Source organism: Muscardinus avellanarius (genome assembly GCF_963383645.1).
Source record: "Muscardinus avellanarius genome assembly, chromosome: X".
NCBI lineage: Eukaryota > Metazoa > Chordata > Mammalia > Rodentia > Gliridae > Muscardinus > Muscardinus avellanarius.
This window is the reverse complement of record NC_137792.1, coordinates 94199164-94226365: the sequence shown is the minus strand read 5'-3', so window position 1 is coordinate 94226365 and position 27202 is coordinate 94199164. Positions and strand designations below refer to the sequence as shown.

The 27202-nt window shown below is 39.2% G+C and overlaps 1 protein-coding gene across 1 annotated transcript in view; it reads right to left on the bottom strand.

Moving 5' to 3' along the window:
- The window catches only part of TRPC5 (transient receptor potential cation channel subfamily C member 5), a gene marked incomplete at both ends in the record, with an annotated part of 154452 nt that extends 127490 nt beyond the window's left edge, over positions 1–26962 (bottom strand). Inside the window, one exon of the mRNA XM_080718693.1 lies at positions 26585–26962. Within this exon, the coding sequence (XP_080574819.1) occupies positions 26585–26962 (378 nt within the window). The remainder of the gene's footprint in view (positions 1–26584) is intronic.
- Positions 26963–27202: the final 240 nt, after the last annotated feature.

Genomic DNA, 27202 nt, shown 5'->3' with positions numbered 1-27202 from the left:
AGTTCTTATCAGAGCAGCAGCAGGAAATTGTATAATTCCAGTATGAATCTTAAAGGAGAGGGCAAGGCTGAAACTATAGATGTGAGAATCAACAATGAATAGTAATAGTTCAATCTAGAGTGGGTTGGATCAGTTTCTCCCCCTCTGCAGCTGGGCTCAATGATATACCCTAGGAATTCTGCCCTGCCCCAGTTTCCCCAGCCTCCTCCATTTCAGGTTTCATATGCTGGGGCTTTGCACTGGGGGTATCCCCCTTGTTCTTGTTCCGTTCGTTTTGGAATTACAGATCTTCCCCACCAATGTCTTGGGTTGTAAGACAAGACTTCTTACTGGATCCCAAATTTGAGTTTTTGGCCTAATGGCCTAGGTTTAAGGAACAAAACTGTGAGTGGAAGGAAAGGAAGCTATAGCTTGAGCACCTTAATTAAATTGGGAAATATAATCAGAATGAGGGGGGAAATTATGGATAAAGAAAAGAGGGATCTTGTGGATATTTCAAGGTGTCTGAGACCACAAGAAAGTGAGGCCCAGTGCAAAAGTGGGAATGTGAGAGGTTGATGCCTTATCTTCAGAGACTTAAAGAAAAAGATGAGTGGAATAGAGCTGTTAAGTGAGTGGGCTATTAGGGCTGGAATTTGAAGTACTTCTCACCTAAAAGTGTTTTCTCATTGAAAAAAGAGACACAATCTGATTCTATGAAGGCAAGATGGTAGAAGCTGGCAGGAGGCACATGAAGAGTTGAATGTAGGGGAGATTGGCTTTGGGGAAAGAGGGAAAAGAAAAGCATTGAGTAACTGCAGCAAATTAGAGACTATAAATTTGTAGCAGTAACCATGCATGGAAGTATGTGGCTTTTTTTCAGTAGCAGCTTTGACAGTCTAGATGTAGGACTGAAAAATTCAGGCTGTTGTATTAATTGAGAGTTAGATTGAATTAGATTGTTCAAGAAGTGAGAGGAAATTGAGGATGTAGTAGTTCAGGTGATGGAACATGAAACACAGACCAGGAAGATAAGGGCTAGAAGCCTAGAAAGAAATGGAGGCTCCAAGGAACTTAAGAGACTTGATGGACAACAAGGTCAGAATATGTGAACCAGGAGGATGACGGGCCAGAGAATGGGGCACTGAAGAACCTCACCAGCTCTGGGTTGGCCATCAGTACAGAGGAGTGAAGTGGAGTGGGTATGGGGGTCAGTGGTGGTAGAGAGGCCAAGGAGCCAGCAGGACAGGAAAGGCTGTCCATGTGGAAGTTGGAGTAATTCAGGGTAATGCCATGTCTTAGACTAGAGAGGACAACTCATCTAGGATCCAAGGTAATCAGAGTCCTGTGATAGGGACAAGATCAGTAGATGATCAGGAGACTCTGGAAAGGACTATACTCATAACAATTCTGAGATCTCCTCTGCCTTGCAATTTAGGCATAGCTCTCTTGACTTTGTCATTTACTAGCCTTTGTCCTATAGATTAAGAAAAATAATGGCAGCTGGGCAAAGTTATAAGGATGAAATTAAATTGTATGTTATCTACATAATGTTTATAACATATTCAATTCTCAACAAATGTGGTCCCTATCATTATAATGAATTATTATTAAAGTATCCCAATGGAAAGCACACTCCTCATTAAAGCAGTGTTTTGTTTTTGTTGTTATTGCTGTTGTTAAATGTGTCCTGGCAAAACTGTGCCATATGGGAAACTGTAAGAGCATAACTCAATTGTCTTTTGTGTACTTTTAAACGATCCCCCTAACTTACTACAAGTTAGCTCAGAGGTGTCATTCAATCTCCTGTTTGTTAACTCAATTCTGTCATATAAGCTCTCATGTGACCTTAACCAGTATTCTCTTCTAAGAGTTATTCTTATATTTTGGACAATTTTCTATAAATTAGGTTCACTGAATTTTATCAGGTTTTCAAATAGGTTCCAGTCACCTTTGAGTCCTTGTACGTGACTGGTTAGTTAATCTCTGAAAAAAGTCTATACCAAGTTGTTAAATATTGAAAACTACATCTGGAGCTCTCCTAACAGAGTGTTTTTGCATTTTAATTGGAGGCACCTAGAAAGAACACACTCGCTTTGGCCGAAAGGTGAGAATTTCAAGAGTAAATTGGTCGAGACTTAACTATCCCATGCCTTTCAAACCACTATATAACTTGTTTTTTACTCCATTTTCAGATAAAGTGAACTCTGCCAGTGGTGCATCTTTACATAGTTTTAACAGCTTTCAAGAACATTTGGGAAAGACTTTGGATTGTGCAGAAAAGAAAACTGGAGATCCTATTGAGTATATTTTATGGGTTTGATCCACACCTTTGTTTTTGAGGTTGCAAATTACAAATTATAATTAAAATATTCCTTATCTAGTGGAATGCAATTGATTATTGACTTTCAGGTAATTGACTATTTTGCATACATTTATGAGTTTCTTTCAGCTTCTCTCTCTCTCTCTCTCTCTCTCTCTCTCTCTCTCTCTCTCTTTCTCCCTCTCTATGCATTTCAATGATGCATTCAGAAACATTCTACCTCTGAGCTATAGTCCCAGCCCTTTTCCTTTTTCTTTTTGATTTTGGTGGTACTGGGGGTGGAACCCAGAGGCTTTCTACCTCCGGGCTATAATCCCAGACCTATTTTCTATTTTATTTGGAAACAGGGTCTCACTAAGTTGCTGAGAGCCTCACTAAGTAGCTGAGGCTGGCTTTAAACCTATGCGATCCTCCTCTCTCAGCCTCCCAAGTGCAGGGATTACAAGTGTGTGCCACCACGCCCAGCCCAGCCCTTTTCATTTTTGTTTTGAAATAGGGTCTTGCTAGGTCGCTGAGAGTCTCACTAAGTTGCTGAGGCTGGCCTCATAACATGTTATCCTTCTGTCTTAGCCTCCCAAGTACTAGGATTACAAGCATGCATGACTGAGCCCAGCTTTATTTCAACTTTCCTGATTGCCTATAACAGACTTACTGCATAAAAAGCCAGATAGTTAAGTATTCTGGGTTTTTTGAACCATGCAGCTCAGACATTGTAGTATTATAGTAGGCATAAACAATAAATAAATGAATGTTCATGGCGGTAATCCAATAAAATTTTGTTTATAAAAACAGAGGACAGACACTGGGTGTGGTGGTGCACGCTTGTAATCCCCGCGCTTGGGAGGTGAAGAAAGGAGGATCACGCAGGTTCGAAGCCAGCCATGCTGGCTTAAGAGACCCTGTTTCCAAATAAAAAAAATTATAAAATAGGTCTGCTGGGAGTGAAGCCTGGAGGTAGAAGGGTTTCCAGTAACGCCAGTACCACCAAAAAACAAAACAAAACAAAACAAAACAGGTCAGCCTGGATTTAGCTTGCCAGCCATGTTTTACAGACCCCTGGGTTATAGGTTCCCTTGCTAATTAATGAGTTAAATTGACGTTTTGACATGTATACACTTTCAAATTTCATGATTTAAACTGTTTTTTAAAATTATACAGTAACTACCATTTTGTATTCAGGTTGAAGTCAGGTGGAAAATTTAATTTTATTGTTTTTTTTTATCAAGTTTTGCCTTCTCTCTGAACTCTAAAATCATGCTTAATGATCTTTGGCTTCCTGTTAAAATCATGTTTGTTTGTTTGCTATTAAAGGAAATAAAAAAGGCAGTGAGGATGGAGGAAGAAGAGAGAAGGAAATCAATGGGGTAGTAAATTAGATTTGTTTTACATTATCTACCATTGTACTTCTAAAGAAACATGGTGCTTCGACTGACTTGATTGAATTTTAAAATTTGCAAAGATGTGGGCCAAAGACATGACCATAGTTATGATTTGGATCTGGAGTGTCCCCCCCAAAATTCTTGTGTTGAAGTTTGGTCTCCGGCACAGCATAGTTCAGAGGTGGGGCATGGCAGAGGAAGTCGGTCATTAATGGCATAGCCTTGAAGTTGCTGCCCACCTCCTTCACTGCCCTGCTCCCATGAGCTATGCAGTTTCCTATACTGTGCTCTGTCGCCATTTTGTTTCTGCCTTGGAACAGTCCTCACCATGGACTGAACCTATGAAATAGTAAGGCAGAATAAGTCTTTCTTCCTCTAAGTTGTTGTCATATATTATGGTTATAGTCACCAAAAGCCTACTACAACAAGCACGAATGATGTTCTGTTGCCTGCTTCTCCCTGGGGATTTGCATTCAGGCCCTAATGAGTTTGTTTCTACATCTGCCCTAGGACTCCTTGTTTGAAAGCTACCTTTATGTTTTAGGATCCTTCTAGATTAATCAGCATGGTGGAGAATTACTGAGCTAAGAGCTCCTTACATAAAATGCAGTGCAGAGCACAGAGAGAGCTAAGGTCACTTTCCTCATATTTTCAGCTAAAATTCTATTGCCAGAAGATACCATAGAGGGATAGGTGATGCTTAAATCTCCCCACTCTCAGGACTGACTAAAGCTTTTACAAGATTTAGTCCAAATGCTACATTCATTTCCGTTAACCTTGTTATTGGACACAATCTGTTAATTGGAATTTTTCTCAACCCTTTTGTTACCAGACTCAGGCAGGTTCCTTTGGTGGAGTTTATCACAGGCTTCTGAAATTAAATCCCCCATTTGTAATTAATGGGAAGACCTTTATCAGAAGCTACTTCATGCATACACACAATGGCATCTATTCATAGACACAACATCTCTGATTGGCACTTCCTCTCATAGCTAACCTGATAGCATCATATAAGAAATGAATCTCCTGTCTTGTGCCTGGATTTAGTGAAACCAGAGTCCTTCTTTTCCACCTGCCGTGTCCCCTCCTCCCTACCCTAACATGTCAGATAAAATCAGTGTTAAACCTTTTTCAGCAGTTTAAGAAACTATTGGAAATGATATTTTATTTCTTGTATTACACAGAAATGGAGAACACCAGCATGTAATCATGTCACATTACCAGTCTCCTACTCTGCCTATCTATAAGGATAGTTAGTTTGTAACTTTGGGGAAAGCCACTGGCATTAGATGGGAAAGAATCTGTTTCTCAATTCTTATAAAAATAGAACCATCAGAATTAGAACTCATTTGATCATGTCAGTTAATTTCAAAGCCAGGTATATAATAACATTTGATATTTTAGATTAGAAGACAACAATGAACAAAATTCACTTGCGGGTACTATTAGTCACCTTTATGTTACTACAACAAAATACTTGAGGTAATTCACTTACAAAGAGAAGTAGTTTATTTAGCACACAGTTTGGAAGTTCAAATGCAAGACCAGGCAGCGCATTGCTTTGGCTCCTGATGAGGTTGGCAGATGGCAATGGAATGAACACAAGTCAGGAAACAGAGATTTAGAAGACTGGCTGGGGTCCCAGGAGCCCTTTTGAGGGCACAACCCTAGTAACCTAAGGACCTCCCACTAGTCCTCCCTCATCTCCTAACGTTTCATGGCACCTCCCAATAATGCCATCTTAGGAACTAAGCCTCTAACATGGATATTTGGAGTACACTGCCCATATTAATATCACAGAATCCACCTGATACTTTTGGATTTTTTTGGAACTGAAAATTGAACTCAGGGATATTCTACCCCCAAGATACACCTTTAGCTCTTTTTCATTTTTTATTTTAAAACAAGGTTTCACTAAGTTGCTGAGGCTGATTTTGAATCTGCAGCCTTCTTGTCTCAGCTTCCCAAGTACTGGGATTACAGGTGTATGCCACTGTATCCAGTTCCTTGATGCTTTGTAAAGTCAATACTGATATATAAAATAAATAATGTATATAATGATGGTCAATAGTACCCTGAGTAGCACGGATATAAGTAATACTAATGGCTACCATTATATTGAGCACTTTCCATATTCTAGGCACCATGCTGGCGTATCTCATTTCGTCCTCACTATGATACACCTGATAAAATTCAGTCATAGAAAAGCTAAGTGTGCCTTTTATAAGATCACATATATAGCTAGAAAGTAGAATAGCCAGACTTTAAACCCAAGTAGTTTAGCCCAAAAGCCTGTACTATTAAAAATAATACTATACCAACCCAACCATAAAAAGACCAACAATAAGATTAACATCAATAAACAAATTTAAAATGACAGCACTGATGCTGGATGAGGTGATATACACCTATATTCCCAGTGCTTGGGAGGATGAAACAAGAGGAACACAGGCTTAAGGTCAGCATGCAGTAATTTAGTGAGATACCTCAAAAAAAAAATAGGGCTGGAGATGTAGCTCATTGGTAGAAACATCTTGGGTGAATTTCCAGTACCACAATCAAAACACTGAATATATAGACATATCTTAAACATGCCTTGAAGGTTTTATTGAATATTAATTGCATTTTAAGAAAATTTTTACCTTAAAGCCAGGTAAACATTACACATTATTATTTAAGGTTTGGCAGTCCACAAAATCATTTTTTATTTCTCATCAGATGGGGGCTCTTAGTTTTTCAAAGGGAGGAACTAAACTGAAGAGAAAAAAATGTATGCCTAGCTCCATATTTGTGAAAGTTTATAAATTTAAGTTCAAATGGGCAGAAACCTGGAAAGGTGCTTTTCTCAAATCTAGATCATTACAAAGGGTTAGATTAAGTATTCCATACACTTTTCATTGCAATATATGAAATGCAATGATTGACAGAAGTCATAATCTCCAAAGCTAAGGTACACTTAAGAGTGGGTTTTCTAAGTGAGGGGAGAGACAAAATATGGCATGGTAGGAGAAGTACCCTGTGAGTAGCCTTTAGGGGGTCAGCCCTCAGCAAAGGCATTTTGTGTAAAGTTAAGCTGTAAAATCTTCCATAAAATAAAAAACAACTCATGTAATGAGTCAAAAATAAGTATATCAAAAGATATGACTTGTTACTGAGATGAGGAAAATGTCAGAAGTAAAGGTTTTCTGGGTGCAATGGTACACACCTCTAATCTCAGGACTAAGGAGGTTGAGACAGGAAAAATCACAGGTTTGAGTTTAATGTGTGGTGATTTAGTGAAACTCTGTCTCAAAATAAGAAATAAAATAGAACTGGGAGTATAGCTTAGAGGTAGAGTGCTCTTGGGTTAAATCCCAGTTACACACACACACACACACACACACACACACACACACGAAGTTCTGATCCATGTATCTGTAGCATTGCACAGAGGAGTAAAGCCCTAATTCGCTAGTGTGAGTGTGTAGTTACCTTTGAAGGTAGTCCTGTGGTTGAGTTTGATACTGATAGCTCTTCAGGAAAGCCATAGTTCTTGATTTATTTTTGTACATCATTATGTAATTTTTAAAAATTAAAAAATTATAGATTGCTTTACTGGAAATAAGATGGGGATAAACTGACTTAGAGTTTACCACATCATTGCTCATCACATGACTAACATGAGTTTGTATAGTATGGTGGACAGGGCTAGGGATGCAGGTGCAGACACAGAACCATGAGAGGACATGGTATCCACATTCCTATCAATTATATGATGGAATTAATTCTGAATAACCACTTATTTCTGGACATGGTGTCATACACCTGTAATTGCAGTACTTGGGAGGCTGAAACAAGAGGGTCTCAGGTTTGAGGCCAGTGTGTGGTAATTTAGCAGGTCCCTGTTTCAAGACGTAAACCGAATAAGGCTGGGAGTGTAGCTCAGAGATAGACTGTCCCTGAGCTTAATGCTAGTACCTTCCAACTTACAAAATTTATTATTTTATAATTTTTAGTGGGTACTGATCCTGATAGGAGCAAATGTGCAAGCAAAATTAAATCCGAATGGAAAAAAGAGTCTTTCATTCAGAGGGATTGAGGACCTCTATATTTTAATAATTTTATAGCTGTACAGTTGGAATAAAGTTGAAATTTGTTACCCTTAAGAATCCCAGTTTAGGCATAGAAGAAGTTGGGTGATAAAAATTAACTCTTTTAGCCGGGCATGGTGATGCACACCTGGAACCCCGGTATTTAGAAGGCTGAGACAGGAGGATCACCGGTTCGTGTCCAGCCTCAGAAATTTAGTGAGATCCTGTCTCAAAATAAAAAATAAAATAGGGATTGGGGTTTAGCTTAGAGGTAGAATGCCCCTGGGTTCAATCCCTAGTACCAAACACACACACATACAGTCACACACACAATGTGCGCACATTTGCTTCTAAGAGCTTTAAAGGAATTTTATTAAAATGTAGTTTTCACTCATACTCTCAAAAGCAGTGAATAAAAAAGGCATAAGGCTACTCAATTTAGTGGAGCCAGTGTCAGCAACTTATTGAGACACTGTTTCAAAAATAAAATAAAATATGGCTGAGGTTGTAGCTCAGAGTTACAAAAAAATGCCTCTGAGTTCAATCCCCAGTATTCCCCCACACATGGCCTAAAGTAGACTTACAGGTAAGTTATTTGCTTCCACAACACATAGGATAGATATTCCCATACCAGAAAGAAAAAAATAGGCAGAAAGAAATGAGTAACAGGCCCTTTTTACTTTTCTTCCTTTTTCCATCTCTTTCTTCCTGTTATTCTGGGAATTGAACCCAGGGGCATTCTACCTCTGTGCTATACTCTGAGCCCTTTACAAAGTTGTTTTTGAAATAGGGTCTCACTAAGTTGCTAGTCACTGGTTTTGAACCTGCAATCCTCCTTAGCCTCCTAATTACTGGGATAATAGGCATATACCACCATGCCCATCTCCACACTCAGTCTTAAATCTCCAGAATAATTCATATTGATTCCATGCCTCACTTTCTGAATGCACTGGTTAGGTTTGTCCCACAAGGTATTGTCATGTACCACCCACACAGCTTTGCTGGGTTCATTCTCTGCCTCTACTGTCCCCTATTGGAATTGCACCAGGTAGCTCCACAGTTCTTGGGTCTCAGTGCCAGTCTTGCTTCAGCCCCACTAACCATTATTGTGGTAGAGAATCGTTGTGACAATTCTGATCCCATATTCTGCTCACCCTTAATCCTAGTGCAGCATACCTCAGCCACTGTAGCTGAGGTTCAAGCAGGCCCAAGTGTGGCTTGACCTGCTAGTACAAGCAAAGAACTTTGATGATGTGCACACAGTGATAATTTTGCAGGTGCACAGAATGCAAGAGTTGGGGAAGCATTGATACCTCCATCTAGATTGCAAAGGATAAGTCAGACAACCTGGGGGTTCAGGCAGACTTTTCACAGTGACAGAGCCATCACTAGAATTTGGGATGCAGATACTTGAGGCAGTCTTAGGCAATAAGCCTGTGAATGGTGTCCTGGGCCTATGTGCTTAAATGTCCCCCAAGAGCTCTGGGATTTCCAAGAGAGAGGCAGAATTTAAGATTTCTGAAAGGCCTACAGTGTCTTTCTTCCACTATTTTGATACTCTCTATTGGTATTAATCTCCTTAGCAATCAGTTTGCTTTATCGTCTGGAAATGCTTTTTTTATTCTTTACCATGTAGCCATGCTGAAAATTTTCCAAATCTTTCTGTTTTGTCTCCCTTTTAATTAAAAAATCAATTTTAAAGTCATCTCTTTGCTCTCTTGCTTCACCATAAGCAGTTAAACATCACCAAGCAGAAGTCTGAATGCTTCACTACTTACGAATTTCTTCTGTGAGATATCCTAGCCCTTTGTTCTTAAATATCACATTCCATAAAGTTTTAGTACAGGGATACAAATCAACCAAATTTGTTTCTGTTATATAAAATGGATGGCCTTTGCTCTGATTTTCAATGCTTTGTTCTTCAGTGCCATCTGAGACCTCATCAGAATGACCTTTACTATCCATATTGTGATCAACATTCTGGTCATGACTACTTAAATCTCTAAGAAGTTCCAGACTTTGCCTAGTCTTATCTTCTTCAGAACTCTCACCAGCATAACCCTTATTGTGATCTTCACAATAATATAGGCTTTTTCTAGCCTGCTCTTCCAAAATTTTCCAGCCTCTTCCAATTACCCAGTTCCAAAGCCAATTACACTTTTGTAGGTATTCATTATGAGCAACAGTGTCACTACTCATTACCGATTTTCTGTCTTAGTTCATTTTCTATTGCTGCCACTGAATATCACAGATGAGGCCATTGGTAAAGGATAGGGAAATTTACTTAGCTCATCGTTCTAGAGGCTTACAATTTCAAGAGTATGATGCTGGTATCTGGCCTTCTTGCTGCATTATAATATGGTGGAGGTCATGACATGGTGAGACAGATAGCAAGCTGGAGAGAGCTTGTTTCTATAGCAAAGCCATTCCCACAATAACCCATTAATTTATCAACTCACGTATGGGTAAATCCATTCATGGATGAATCCAAACATCTCAAATGTCTCACCTCTCAAATAACATTAACATATGATTTTGGGGATTATGTTTACAACAGAAAATATTGGAGACAGTTCAAACCATAACATCAAAATGTCTCCCCCAACCAGATTGCCAGAAGTTCAGAACCTCTGAAATAGCATACAAAACAGAGGCTTGGTCACAGGGCAATAAGGCAAGGGCTCAAGCATAGCTGTTAAAATACAAGATTCAGAAAGGATCAAAAGCTTGACTGACTTGATGCTGAACTCTTGTGTCTCTAGTTATGACAATCCTTTTGAAATGGGATTAGTTCTAGCTTCTGGAATGAGAGTCATTTCATTGGAGTGAATGGAAGCTCACTCCTGAAAGCAAATGTCTGTATTTGGAGGTGTGGGATACTGAGTGGGACTGAAGGGGTATGGTGGCAGGGAACCTGAGAAGTCATTATGGAGATTCTGCCCTTTTAGGTCATGGTGCTCTTCTTATCCTCAGCTACACTGAAAAGGAGACAATGGAACTTGATCTCATAACAACACCATAGTTGGGCTCTTGATTATTACCACAGTGAAAAGTCATTGAGTTATGAATGTTCTAGGCAAATGTGAGACACACCTAAGAAGACTGCCATTAGTCACAGGTAGGGTACATTTTATTAGTTGGTACTGCTGGAGGCACTCTGGGAAAATTTTGTATTCAGGATCTTTCTGCTTGAACACTCTCTGGAATTTCTAAGTGGCTTTTTCCAGAAACACTCTTGCAATCCAGGTACCTCACTGTGCAGCAGAAGAGAAAGTAAGTCTGAACTGAACAATGCTGACTGGTTTTTGAACCTGCAATCCTCCTTAGCCTCCTAATTACTGGGATAATAGGCATCCACCCAGATATCTCAGTGGTATGCCTCTCAATAATAATAAGTCTTTCTTCTTTAGTAGAAAAATAGTATTCAAAAAGTCTCTGTTTCATGGCCATAACAGGATACATCATGAAGAACAGCTGATTTCTTAGTACACAATGGTCAGGATTAAGTTACTAGATACCTAATAAAACAGAGTCATTTTATAAATATGTAACTTTTGGTTGACAGGAAAAGTAACAAGTCATTTTGTGATTAGAACCCATGCCTATCATATTGTCATCATTCAGTTGCAAGAAAGTTGTTTTCAAACACCATGTTTGCCAAGCAAAGATTTTCTAATATTCTTATAATGTTCTGACTTTACTAATACATTTTCCTCTGTTACATTTCTGAGAAAGAAAAACTCAAGAAAAACATTCCTTCTGACATGACATGATTTTTAATTGAATGGCTGTGAACTGGTAGCATCATTGTTAATAGTACAGTCTCAAGCAGGGTGCCTTTAGTTCTTTTCAGAACAGACAAGTGTTAAAAGAAAGGAGCCACAGGGTAAGGTGTTGCCTACCTGTAAACCCAATAAATACTTGAGTGACTGAGAAAGGAGGATCATAAGTTCAAGCCCAGCCTGGGCAATTTAGCAAGACCCTGTTTTCAAACAAAAATTAAAAAGGGCTGAGAGTGAAGTTCAGAGGTAGAACACCTGGGTTCATTCTCTAGCATCACACACAAGAAAGAAAGAGAGAAAGTAAAAAGGAAGCTTGTTACTTTTGGATAGTGTGGGGAAAAGAAAGCTACTTTGTGCTTTTACCCTGAATGCTACTTTCCCTTGCTTGTCTTTCTCGCTGTCTTCCCAGAGAAAGGTAAGCTAGGTGCTGAGCACTACTGAATTCGGAAAATACAAGCTACTTTGTTCTTACTTTCCTGAAGTGAAAGTTTCTCCAAATTTGAAAATCAGAAAGGCAAGACATTTTAAATTTAACAATGACCTTTCAGTCATTTGCAAAACGTCCTGTTATCTGAATGAAACATGTAGCCAAACACCTCTTAGCTTAAATGCATCATGTTACCCAGTAGCAACCTTTTAGGAATGCAGGCTAGGGCCCACCCAAAGGAAGCCTTAAAATGGATTAAAGTTCTAGCCAGGCATGGTTTTGCCTGCCTGTAATCCTAGGTGTACTTGGGAGGTTGAAGCAGGAGGATAGATCCCAGGTTCTAGGCCAGCACACACTAACATAGTGAGATCCAGTTTCAAAATAGAAAAGAAAAACAGGGCTAGGGTGTAACCCAGAGGTAGAATACTGCTGGTTTAATCCCCAGTAGCAACATAAAAGAGATTGGGGTTTCAAATTAAATGTATTGCTTCTTGTTCTCTTTCACTTTTAGTTAATAAATGGTAAGAATATCAAAAATGGAGGAAAAAGTGCAACTGGGGAAGAAAATAGAGCACCCAGATCTTAGAAGGTTTCATGGACACAGGATTGTTTGTCCATTTTCAGCAAAGGGCAGCAAAGATGATCAGGTATGTAAGAAGGAGCCTTAGCTTCATCTATGGTCACATTCATAAACTTGAGACTCCCAGGAAGCCTCAGGTATAGATTTGAGAGTTCTGGGCATTTGGCATGCTGAACTGCTTGGAGATTTCTTTCACACTCTGCCAAGGTTCTGTTCTATCAAACCAGCATTGGGGTATTTTATTCTTTTAGAGGCTAGATGCTAATATACCTTCAATTGATTGCCATAACAGAAAATGACTCAATTTCCACTATGTTTCATTTATTCCAAATGATTTTATGATTAAGCAGACCACAGCCACACAGATACCCCTCCAAACTGTAGAAATTTTATGCTAGGAAATGTGTCAATTACATCACTGCCCGTGAGCTGTCATGAGCTCCCTTGTGGGGTTTTTTTTTTTTTTTTAAATTAACTGGGGCGTTATATTCTTGCCTTTCTACTAAACCAATCATTTATCAGGTGAAACTTATATTTAATGTGGGCTTACAAACTACTTTAAGAATAAAACATTGCTAATTTCCTTATAGCATCATTGTGAGGATATTAAGTATTATTCCTTCACTTTTGAATAATAAGATGTTACGCTATAGAAAGGTTGAAGAATTTATCTCCAGCTACCCAACAGTTGAAAGATAGGATCAACACCAGAACTCTATTCCCAGGCTTTGTTCATCACATCGTGTACCACAGTTGATACACACATTGCAAAATTGCAGGATTAGAAGAGACCTTGGAGAAGACATAGTCCTTTCTGAGTCTTGTATTTTGATATCTATGCTTGATCCCATGCTTTTGTTGTCATGTGACCAAGCCTCTGTTTTGTACTTTATTTCACATTGCCATATGGCAACATACTTGATTTATGGAGTTGATGTATTTTAGGGCACCATGGAAATTAGAAATCTTATCCTGGGTTAACACCCCTGCTCAGTAGATATTCTGCTTCTGCCTAAGCATGTCCCCTGGTGTCCCCAGTTTGGTGAGATTATCATTTTTAAAATTGGGTGTCCACAGTTTCTTCTTCCCCATTAAATACTATTCCATGCCCTTCGGCTGTTATCCCTTGTATGGAACTCTTTATGGAAAATGTTTTCCTGGATGGTGATATGACATACAGCTATTGGTGATGATATGCTCCTTCCCCTTTTTGAGTTCCACCTTTGGTGTAGTGGAAACAGTGGCTATGGTTCTGTAACTAGTATGGAGTTCTTTATCTGTGTTTAGGGGCTATGTACCCTCAAGAAGGCTGGAAGATGGTAGCTAAGATAGAGGCTCATGTAGCCTCTGTGGAGATCACTGTCTTTGGAAATTAAGTGCTGCTCTTGGCAGGCCAGAAAGGAGCATGAAGAGAGAGAGGTGTCAGGGAGGAGATGACAGCCAAGCCAAGCAGTAGGCACAGTATAATTGCCACTTCACCAATGTTGTACCCACTTTTGGCAAGAAGAAGGGCCCCAATGTTAACTTTTAAGTACTTTGTAATCCTGGCTTTCTCTAATAAAGAAATGTCATCATCGTCGTCATCATAGTAGTATAGTGGCAGCAGCAGCAGCAGTACTAGAAGTTGTAATGATTTACTATATTGTAGTTCATTCCCTCTAGGCACAAGGAGGCTCCTGCTCATCTACCCAACTTGTTGGTTATTTCAGGAAATATTTAAGCCTGGCTGTGGAGTCGTATTCTTCAGTCTTGATGATAAAGAGGAATGGAAATAACCCAACCAGTTGAATTATTTAGTTGAATTAAGTTGAGCTTTCTCCTAAGTAGTTTAAATGAGAAAGTAATTGGAATGACCAATGAATGGATTCTAGTAAGGTTAGTGTAGCTCATTTGAATAGCTTTCTCCAGATAAAATCTTTGCATTTTCTCCCAAATAAGTTTCAGGATCCAGAGAACACTTTCTATTCTTATCAGAAAAGCAATTACTAAGAAAACATTAGCACTGGCAGTAGAAAAGGCAAGCCCACCTTGTCCTACTTCCTAATTTACAAATGGGAACTAGCTAATTCAGAAACTATGGCAGTCTCTGATTAAAATGATAAAGAGACTTTAATACTGGATGAAAGAAATCAGGCTTCCAACAGCTAAGACAGAAGAATAATGACATCAAGGTCAAACCAAAGCTCACCACTGTATCCTCCCTTAGTCTCAGGGGAAGGCTTGTTCATTAGAAAAGCTGTGAATCCTACAACATCTGTGCCATGAATAAATTTTTCCAATACAATGACAGGGGCTTTTTGCTACAAACTATATATATATATATATATATATATATATATATATATATATATATATATATACATACATACATACATACATACATACATATATATGGTGTGTATATGTATATATGTTATTAGGCACAAATGTGTTTTGTTTTGTTTTTAGAGGACAGGAGGGAGCTTTCCATGCAATTCCCAGGGTGAGGGAACACTTTACATAGCGACACTTTGACTACACAATTCCTATAAGAGGTGTGGGTAGCTGGAGAAGAGTTAGCAAGAGAGAGTGGTAAGAGATGGGAGAAAGAGCTATTGGGGCCAGGTCATGCTGGGCCTTGAGCTTTGAAGGGCTTTGAGAAGAATAGCATGGCCTGACTTATGTTTTCAAAGGGTGATTCAAGCTGCTGAGAGGAGTAGATACTGTGGAGTCAGGAAATCATGGAAGCTGAGAGTGTGTACCTGTAATCCAAATACTTGGGAGGCTAAGACAAGAGAATTGCAGGTTTTAGGCCAGCCTCAGTAATTTAGGGAGACTCTTGGCAATTTAGTGAGACCTTTTTCTTTTTTTTTTTTAAATTTTTTTTTTTTTTTTTTGGTGGTACTGGGGTTCCCGGAAGCCCTTCTACCTTCGGGCTACACTTCCAGACCTATTTTTACATTTTTTTATTTGGAAACAGGGTCTCCTAAGCCAGCGCGCACGGCTGGCTTCGAACCTGCGCGATCCTCCTGTCTCTGCCTCCCAAGCGCGGGGATTACAAGCGTGCGCCACCACGCCCGGCTAGTGAGACCTTTTTCAAAAAATAAAAAATAAAAAAATAAAAATCACTGGGAGTATAGCTCAAAGATAGAATGCCCTGGGTTTAATCCTTACTATCACAACACACACACATACACACACACACATACACACACACACATACACACATAAATGGAGGCTGTTCTAATTTCCAAGTAACAAGTAATTGTGGTTTTGACTAGGGTGAGGTGGTAGGGGTGGTAAAAAGTGGCCAAATTATAGGGTTTCCTGGAATGATTCTAGACTTAAAGGTTCTCCTCACAAGCACCCATGGTTTATTCTTTTAGTCCTTTCTAGACATTATAAGTCTATAATTGCTGCTCACATACCTTCAACTCCCTGACATATTACATGTTTTCAGATCAAGTTAGAAAAAATAACCTTTCTAAATAACCTCAGCTGGTTAAAGTTGTTCATAGCATCAGTCCAGAGAGGTTTTCCCCTCTTTAAGCTTGTTAAAGTTGTTCTATTCTGCGGTCAAATATCATCTTTATGGCTATTAGAGAAGACGGCACCACATAACTTTACATTAACAAGAATTTGGTTTATTATGAGCCACGACTACTTGATCATCCATTTTGACACTTGTATTAATGTACTGTCTCCGTATCTCAAAGACATTCTTAATATTGAAAATTATGTTTGCATGTCACCAAATAAGATGAGTTTGGAAATTATCCAATGTATCTAATCACTGTAGGTAATTTGAAGAGTTTAGACCAAAAATAGTACAGATTTGTCATGTAATATATTTTCTTGTTCTTGAATATTTCTTCACTACCCAGGACATCAAAAAATATTTTTCCTGTATAATTTGATCCTTGGCATCTTTTTTCTTCTGAAGTGGTAACTATGTTGCCTGAAGTAAGAAAAACAAATGAACGAAATGGATTTTTGCCATTGCCCTGTTGTTAGAACTCATTCCAATGCTAAACACTCTCTTTTCCTGTTTGCCTCCTTTCTACATCCCTAGAACTTGAGATGTAGGTCTGTCTGATCCTATTCTCCTTTGTCTCCAACTCAATAAGCTATTGCTATAACAGCAGTATAGATAATTCTTTCCTTTGAATCTTGATACTTAAGTACTAAATTAGAAGCTTAAAATACCATAAAGAAGAACAAAATTATGTCATTTGCAGGGAAATGGATGGAACTGGAGAACATTATCCAAAGTGAGATTAGTCAGTCACGCACGCACACAAAATCAGATGTCCTCCCTAATATGCAGAAACTAGGGAGAAAATAGGTCATAGGAGGAAGTATGGACTAAAAAGGAGAAACCTGGGTGATTTAGTTTGAAGCACCCCCTCATGCTTTATCATGGGGCCATATCTGCTTTCTGTATTTCTATCTTTTTAATAAACTCCTTTAAATCTTCAAAAAAAATAAAAAGGAGAAACCTGAGATGAACAACTAAGACAACCAAACTGAGAGGGATGGAAGGGGAAAAGGGAAATTCTCTAATGTACATGATGTACATTCATAAACATATCAAAGTCAGTCACTAAGCCAAACATGAGGAGGAGGGAGAGGAAGGAAATGGGGGGGGATTGGGCAAGGGCTAAATGATTTGTGCATGTATGTTCCCACCATCTTGTATTCCATTAAGATGTATGACTACAATACACCAATAAAAACAAATAAAACAAAGGAATTATCATGCATGGCCATTCTTTTATATCAGAGAGACACTAAGATATTTCAAATGTCATTTAAGATAGTCTTGTACTTATATGCAGAAAAGTTAAAAGGAGCTAGAATCCAATTAGCTTTGATTCTTTAGACTTGCAGTAAAAATCTGAGAAAATCATGTTTTTTTCATAAATCAGGATAAACAATTAAAAATGAATAAATTATTAATGAGTTTCATATACAAATAGTTTAGACAAATGATTAATATAAGGACTTAAGTAGAAAAATGGATATAAAATATGAGCAGTTGTTCAAGGAGAATAGCACATGGATTATAATACTAAAAGATGTTAAATCCCACTTATAATAAAAATTCAAATGTAAAACAATAATTAGATGATATTTTTTGTCTGTCAGACTGACAAAAAATCTTTAAAGTGTTTGATGTTTTTCAATATCTGATTAAAAAGATATGAGAAACAGGAACTCACATATTGCTGGTAAGGGAGCCATTTGGAAGTTTAGATCTACCAAAATGTACATATTCTATAGTTTTGTAATTCCATTTCTGGGAATTTACCTTACAGATAGCAGTCACACAGGTGTTCAACTATGTACATAAGGATACTTTTACAGCTTTGTTTAGAAACAGATGGGAATAACAAAAATAACCAACCAACCTTGAAACAACTTAAAGATTCAATGAAGAACTGCTTAAACATTTGTATGATATGATACAATATTGCAATTAAAAGAATTCCATATAAACATTCCAAAAGGGAAAGATAACTACAATGCATTATTAGGAAAAAAGAACAAGCTTTCAAACATTTGTAATAATTAATGTTTGTGTATGTGTTTCTATTGGAATATGCATAAAATACCTAGAAGGAGCCACATAAATTTTTCAGTGATGATTTCGTGTGTTGTGTGTGTGTGTGTGTGTGTGTGTGTGTGTGTGTGTGTGTGTGTTACTGGAGATTGAGCCCAGGATCATTCTATACCCCAGTCCTATTTTCCTATTAATTTTTTATTTGGAAACAGGGTCTCACTAAGTTGCTGAGTCTGTCTTTGAACTTGTGATCTTCCTGTTTCAGCCTTCCAAGTACTGGGATTACAGGTGTGCCCCACCATACCCAGTTTAGGGGAATGGTTTTGAGAGGGGAAAATAGGAGGTATTTACGTGCTTTTATATTTTTTAATTTTTAGAGTTAACATGTGTTACTTTTATATCAAAAACTCCAAAATAATCAAATAATTGTGCAGAGAGGTGGTGTTGACCTAGGACTCTGATAATTGAATAATTTCACCGCTCACACTGAGAATTAAGAAATTAGGGGCCGGGTGTGATGGTGCATGTTTGTAATCCCTGCACTTGGGAGGCGGAGACAGGAGGATCACACAGGTTCGAAGCCAGCCACGCTGGTTTAAGAGACCCTGTTTTGAAAAAAAAAAGTATAAACATACGTCTGGAAGTGTAGCCCGGAGGTAGAAGGGCTTCCAGGAACCCCAGTACCACAAAAAGAAAAAAAGAAATTAGGGACGGACATAGCAATTTGGTTGAGTAAATATATCTTTGCTTGGGTTGAAAAAGCCTGGATGGTTCTAATCTCTGGCTGTCTCAGTGGGGGTTCAGCTTCCTCCTTGTGAAGTCATATTAGCAGCCGGATACTATGTGCCTGGTGGTTTGAGTATAAAGCCTATTTGATGACAAGAGGGTGGAATGGAACATCTCTGTTGGTCCTTTTCTTTTTTGCGGGTCTGGAGATGGAACCCAGGGGTATTCGACCTCTGAGCTACACCCCCTGCCCTATTTTTTATTCTTTATTTTGAAACCGGGTCTCACTGAGTTGCAGAGGGCCTCACTAAGTAGCTGAGGCTGTCCGCGAACCGCGATCCTCCGGTCTCAGCTTCCCGAATGCTGGGATTACAAGTGTGTGCCACCATGCCTGGCTCTGTTACTAAGTTTTAACTCCAAAGTTCTATCCACAGTGGCTAATGTAGCTCATGGTGGCTGCAAACAGCAGGTCAGCACAAGATGCCCTGGAGGAACAGAGGGAATTTAGAAATTTTCCTCTCCACTTTCAGAAATATTATTGGTTATCACATCTTCCTGGGGAAAGAATGAAAGGTGGTAGTTTGGGTGGTGGTGATTTGTCATTAAAACCAGTTTCCTCCTTCTTCACTGATTTGAGTCTTTGGAATGTGTCTTCACTTTCTTTTCTCATCAGGCTCACAGCTCTCCCTTACTAATGAGACAGGCAACAGCAGTCTGATAAGAGCAAGGTTAATCAGGAAGCCTTCTTCCATGCATGCTCCTGCAGATCACGTGCTTTTCCCCTCACTCCACTCTATTGAGAACTTCAGAGAACTGACATACTTTTTAGAATAAAGAATAGTTTGTGGATTGGAGTCACTAAATCCTGCCAGAGGTAACAAAATGTTTGGGTTTATTAGACAGTCCCTGACCCCAGGATGGTCCTTGATAAGGTGGCTCCCCTTTTGACTCTAGAATCTTTTTGCAGATAGAAGAAGAAACAACTTCCCTTATCCTACTGGCTTTTTGGCCTCAATATCACCATAAGTATAAGGCTACACTTAGAAGAGATGATTCAGCATGATTTGAAGGGCCATTTACTACCCTGCTTTCCTGAAAGTATCAAACTTGTGGCTTTATTTTAAACTATTCTTTATAGGAACAAAGAAGCAACTATGCTTCTCTGAGTGACATGATCAGATACATATGTTCCTACATGGACAACATTCTCCTTTTAACTTTAACAATACATAACATTGCCATTGATTGTTGATCTGTTTCCATTTTCATATCAACTAAGTGATTCAAACCAACTTGGAAACCAAACGGGCATGGAACATCAAGAAAATCACAACTTGGCAACCCATTTCAGTGAGGGACACCAAGGAGTGGGTGGAAAGGAACACAATACATGGTTTCAAATGAAGATGACTGTAAGGGTAATAGTTCCCTCAGCTGAGACGATACACTGGGTGAGTAGGATAGTTAGGAAGGTGAAGTGAAGTTGCTAGAACAAGGATTCAAAGCAGACTCTGCTTCCAGACTTCTAGGTTCAAATACCAGTAGGTTCACTTACTAGTTGTGTGGACTTATGCAAATTATTTACCCTCTTGTGGCCTTTGTGTCCCCACTTGTAAACATGGATAATAATAATATTGTGCATGATAAGATGGTTGTATCAAATAATACAATGCAAGTTATGTACTTAGAATGGGGACTAGCAGCGGGGAACAGATGCACATACCTGTAATCCCAATTTTTGAGAGGCTGACACAGGAGGACTACAAATTCAAGGCCAACCTCAGCAATTTAGTGATACTCTGTCTCAAAGTTTATAAAAAGCAAAGGTCTGGGAGTGTAACTCTGTGGAAGATCACTCTGAGTTCACTCCCCAGTAACACAGAAAAGAAACAAAGAGAGAATAGAGAAAAAAAAAAAGAATAGGGAATGTGTTACATTAGTGTTTATAATCACTAGTATTATTAGATACAATGTTTAAGATACATGTAGGTGGATGTATTTAACTGAACATTTGAAGATAAATTATGAAGCATGTCATAGATACTGTGCTACAAAGATAACAGTGATAGAACTCTGGGCAGCACCTGTATCTAAGAGAGAAAAAAGATAAAGATTCTGAAAAAAAAAGAATTACAGGCAGTTTTCACAGAGGAAGAAAGATAGTTAGGTAGGCATGGTATCACAGAAGCCAGGAGAATTGTCCATTGATGAGATAAAAATGGGACACAGGCAAAAAAAAGGGACATTATTAAACTTCTCGAGGTGATGGATATGTTTATTATTTTGATCATGGTGTATGAGTATACACATATGTTCAAACCCTTCAAACTATACACATTAATTATGTCCAGGATTTTGTATAACAGTATCTCAATAAAGCTTGTAAAACTTGAGACATGAATATGAGATACATATGTATGGGGACAGAGGAGAGGAGAAGGTACCATGTGCTGATGAGGATAGAGGAAAGGAAAGAGGGTCAAAGACTAATATAGCTGGCTCCTCTGAAATATTTGTTGAAGGGCAAATCAATGGTTATCAATGGGTCTTGATTCTTGCTTTCACTCCACTCCAGCCCTCTTTGTCCTGACTGCCAGTTAGACACTCACAAGCTGTTGGGATGATAGGGATTGCTCTCTAAGGTCCCAAATAAGTTGTTGATCAATCAATGGCCATAGGCTCATCCTCCCACTAAGATCAGAAAAAGAAAAGAAAGAGCTGGTGAGCACAGGAACTCAACAACTACTGTTCATGATCAGACTCAAGGGCTTACTTGGTCCAGTGTGCTATGAATGATGTATCAAGGGCCTTCCTCCAGAGGCTAATCTCATGAGGGTAATTCGGCCTTAAGCATTTCTTTCATTGCCAACCCTGCATTCCAGCACCTACTGCAAACAAGCTATCACCATTTCTACTCTCCATGACATTGACATTGCACACTTACTTCTTTCGGACCCATGTTCTCTCTGCCATTCTTTCGGACCCTGTTCTCTCTGTCATTTCAGCTCTAAGCCCATATTTTTCTGAAATGTTATCCTGTTGAAACATCTCCGTCTATTGATGCCCAGAGTGGCCTCCTATATTATCCATGTCACACATTTTGTATGATGCAACATACATTTTCTAGCACTTATATGTTACTATTTCATGTTTGTTGTTAGGATATGGAAAGGAATCAGTATTTGATCATTTTTATGTGCTGTGATTGGATAGCTTGGGAGTAAGGTGGAGAGGTAATGCTGAGTTTTCACATTTTTTTGGTATTAGAGATTGAACTCAGGGGAATTCTACCTCTGAGATATTCCCTGAGTACTTTTAATTTTCTTTTTAAATATTGAAACAGGGTCTTGTTAAGTTGCTGAGACTGACTTTGAACCTGTGATCCTTCAAGTCTCATCCTCCCAAGTACTGGGAATACAGGTACATGCCACTGTGTCCTGCTAGGTATTAGGTTCTTGTGTGTGTGTGTGTGTGTGTGTGTGTGTGTGTGTGTGTGTGTGTGTTTGTGTGGGGGTTCTAGGGATTGAAGCTAGGAACATTCTACCTCTAAACTATACCCCAGACCTAATTTATTTTACTTTTTTGAACCAGGGTATCGCAAAATTATGGAGTACCTTGTTAAGTTGCTGAGGCTGCCCTTGAACCTGATACTCTCCTGTCTCAGCATCCCAATTACTGTGATTACAGGTATGTACCATCATGTCTGGCTATCTAGTGGGTTCTTAGCACAGACTACTTACTTTGTATCAGGGACTATTCTAATTAATATACATGCATTATTTTATCTGATTCTCACTATACTTATGTGAAATATATTTCCTAATTATTTCTATTTACAAATAAAGAAACTGAGGTTTAGAAACATTAAGTGACTTGTCCAAGGAAACACATCTAATAAGAGCCTGTGCCCAAAGTCAATGATCTTTATATTACTACAGGCTGCCTCTACATAGCAAGGGGACTTGTGCAATTTCTTTCTTACTTTCTGTCTTCTCATGGAGATTTTGATATTTATAGGCTAGACTCTTTAGGTCACTTCTCTATATCCCAGTCACTTGGTGCTGGTCCTCACCCCAAGACCAAGGACCAGACAGAAGTGGGAGTAAATGGAGTGCCCTGTTACTGATTTTCTATAATCTCAACACAAACACTTATCAGTGTTATTGAGATTTAATCTTTCCAGCTCATCTGCGAGCCCAACTTTAATTTGGAGCCATCTGCACAGACAAATGAGTAATTATGGCAGAGCCCGTAGAGGTGGGCCACAGGGAGAAGGTTGACTTTGCCTCTTTCTATCTGACTGCACTGATATAACTGACCAAGAAGAAAAATGATTTGGGTGGGCTGTTGATTCAGCAGCCAGAAAGCTCTACCTCCCTGTTGTGCTAATTTCTTAGACTCTAGTAAAAATGGAAAGATGCCTTTGAAGTCATACCACTTGCCTGGTAGCAGAAGGGAGACCACTATCATCAAGGCTGAGCAGGAGGAGGTAATCTGTGAACTAGGCCAGCTGGCTCTCCAGCCTCTCCCTCACACTGTCCTCATGGTGCCTTGGGATGAGTGCCACCTGCCAGCTGTCTAATCACACAGTATGACAGGCTAAGTCAAACCATAGGAGGAAAGCTAGAAATGATAGTCATTGACTTTTGCCTAACATATTTTTGTGGTATTAGGTATTGAACCTACCTAATGCTATACCTATGCTCTACCTCTGAGTTATACCTCAAACCTCCTTTTATATTTTTTTACTTTGAGACAGAGTCTTGCCAAGTTACTGTGCCCTGCCTCATACCTGAAATTCTCCTGTTTCCATCTCCCAACTACTGGGACTATAGGCATATACCACCACACTTAGCCCTCTGCCCAACATTTTAAACATGTTTCCAAAGACTTTGAAATATCATAATGTTATTTCTTTCTCAAAATAGGCCCCTGGATAAGGTAGAGGCTAGGTATTTTTAGCTTCATTGTGTGTGTGTGTGTGTGTGTGTGTGTGTGTGTGTGTGTTACTTGGGATTGAACACGGGGGTATAATAACTGAACTATAGTCCTCAATCCTTTTAATTTTATTTAAACAATTCTTTTGGTGGTCCTGGAAATGGAACCCTTCTACCTCCAGGCTACACTCCCAGACCTATTTTATATTTTATTTGGAAACAGGGTCTCTTAATCCAGCGCAGCTGGCTTCGAACCTGCATGATCCTCCTGTCTCTGCCTCCCAAATGTGGGGATTACAAGTGTGCACCACCATGCCTGGCTATTTTAAAGTTGCCTAGGCTGCACTTAAACCTTAAGTCCTCCTATCTCAGTTGAGTCTCTAGGTGTATGCTACTGCAGACAGTTTCATTTTATAGATCACAAAATTGAATCATAGATTCTGTGACTTGTCCAAGATCATCAGGTTAGTTATATCACAGACTCTGAACTAATGTCTGTGATTTTCAAGTTATGCTTGCTCTGCAAGGACTAAGGAGATGTGTGTGTGTGTGTGTGTGTGTGTGTGTGTGTGTGTGTGTATACGCGCGTGCGTGAAGAAGTAGGACTCGGGTCCCCAACTTGCACTAAAACTAGGATAGCTGTTTTGGGTCTGTTTGCCTTAAATCTGCTAATCACTAAATAAAAGACTCTAAAAAGTATAATGGATTGAATTATGTCCCCTGAAAAAGATATGTTCAAATTTTAACCTCCACTAAGTGTGAGTGTGACCTTTTTTGGGAAATAGGGTCTTTGCAGATGTAATCAAATAAAAATGAGATCATCCAGATTATGGTTAGACCTTAAATCAGCTAATGAGTGTCTTTTTAAAAAATATGAACATGGATCTGGTGACATACACATGTAATCCTAGTATTTGGGAGGCTGAGATACAAGGAAAGCAGATTCAAAGTTAGGATATGATAACTTAGTGAGTCCCAGTTTCAAAAGAAATGAAAGTAATAAAAACATTGAGGGTATAGCTCAGAGAGGAAGACTTGGAGGTAGACACAGAGGAAAAACACAGAATAGAACTCTGTGTGACAGTGAAGGCAGAGACTGGAACGAAGCAATTATAAACCAAGAAATGCCAGAAGTTAGTGGAAAGGCATGAACAGATTCTCCCTCCAGAAAGCACCAACTCCACTGACACCTTCTTTTCAGACTTATGCCCTTCTCCACCCTGCTCTTTCACTGTGAAATGATACATTTATTTTGTTTTAAGCTACCCAGTTTATGGTAATTTGTTGTTACCTTTCTAGGAAATAAATACATAGAGGTACATGAACCTGTTGCCTAGAAATGGGTGGAGATGGGTTTATTAAAATGCTGATTTCAGGCCAAAATTTTCTGATTCTATAAGCATGCAAAAGGCCCAGGGATCTGCATTCTGACAAGTTTCCCATCTGCACAATAATTGATTCTGAGCATACACAGTTTATTTTCTGGACTGCAAGTGGATTTTCTCTCCCTGCTGACAGTGCTCTAGCACTAGTAGGTCTCAAAGTCAGGCTTGAAGGTACCAAGCCTAATTGATAAGAAATAGGACAAAGTGGCATGTGATTGGTGTCCAGTGAAGAGAAATGTCAATCGCTGCAGAATCCTGGAGTTGGGCAAGGTCGTCATGGAGCAGGATAACTGGGAAAGCCTTTGCACATATTAATGTATCAAATCACTTAGGCACTTAGCAAGGCTCTGGGTAAATGGAACACAGAAAATCAGTTTTACAAAGGATGGGGAAATGGACTACATAGGAAACACACCTCTTTGCTTTGCTATTTCTCTAATTCCTTTAGGCCTATTCTTTCCAGGGAGCACATCCATCTTCCATTTATCTGCCCTATCTCAGAATTCCAAGATTTACTCAGACTGCCTAGTCTGAGTGTGAGTCTGAGTCCAGTGTGGCCTAGTAGTTAAGAGGGTGATTTAGGTGCTAGGCTACTTGGATTTGAATTATGGATCTGACATTTACAGTGATCATGGATAAATGATCTGGCCATCCTGTGCCTGATTTTTTTCCATTGTTAAATAGGGAAGCTTGGATCAGTGGTACATGGCTATAATACCAGTACTTGAGAGACTGAGACAGAAGGGTTATAGTTTGGAGGCCAGTGGAATAACTTAGTGAGATCCTGTTTCAACATAAAAATAAGTGTTGGGAGCTTAGTTCACTGATAGAATGTCCCTGGGTTAATTCATATTATCACAAAAATTAGGATGTTACCTAATTAAGTTGCTAAGAGGATTAAATGAAGTCAATCATGCAGCATGCTTTGCATGGTGCATGCAATGGCATAAAAGGTATCTAAGAGTAGAGTGCAATAACATAAAAGGTATTAGGAAAATATGGAAGGCCTTATAGGGATATATGTCTGCATTGTGGCACTCATGTTTAAAAGCTTCCTGTCTTATCTGCAAAATAAAGGCTGGTAGAAAGGAGGAAGCCCATGGGTATGATCTGTTTTGGGTCTTACATTTTTCTATAATGTAACCTTTAAGTAGAGGAAGAAAATAAAGCTAAAAGGAGAGAATAGGGGAAGTAGGAGGAGCTTCCATATTCTTGAAATGAAGAATGCATCATTGAGTTGTTAAGTCTTGAATGTATATGGACAAATACTAAAAAGGAAAAAGGCAAATGAGTAAAAGCCAGCATGGGCCATGTAGCACAGTTCCAGGTTATCACCTGAGGTCACTGATGCAATTCTCAACTCCAAACCATCTAACCTTTGCTAGTATCAAGGCTTTGGACTCCAGTGCCCTGTTCTTCCTGGCTCTGTCCCAGCCCATAAGGAGTTCTCTTACCTGTTTCTCTCCACTGGGCTTCCGGTAGCTGAGCAGGAGTTCCACAGCACCCACTACTTCCTTGCGGATGGCATAGAGTAGCGCATCACCCACATACACACTGTGGTTCAGCAGTAGCTCCATGATCTCCAGGTTCTCGTTCTCAATGGCAATGAGCAGGGCGCTTCGGCCCAGAGGATCCATGCAGTTGATGTTGACATTGTAGTAGATCTCAGCCTCCTGCAGGGCCTGCTTCACAGTGGCATAGTCCCCCTTCTCCACAGCATTGAGGAAGGCCTTCTCCTCTGCAGAGAGTTCTGTCTCAGCCCTCACAATTTGCAAGGGGATGCGGTCTCTGTATGGTGAGTAATTGACCTTCTTGTAGTAGAGCTGGGCCATGGTTCATAGGAATTTAGAAAGCTGAGTGGGAGAGAGAAAAAGACCAAAGATATTCTTAATTACCTGAACGTCTCAAGTGGCCAGGTACAATAGAACAACCTTGTTAAGGGCTTGGAAAAATATGGAAGTGTCTTAATGAGGTTTTTTTTTATCCCACCTTGCAAAATACTATGGCAGATAAAGCCCAGGCTTTGGGGAGACAAAGACTTGGAATCCGATTTGGGTTTACCAGTTATCAGC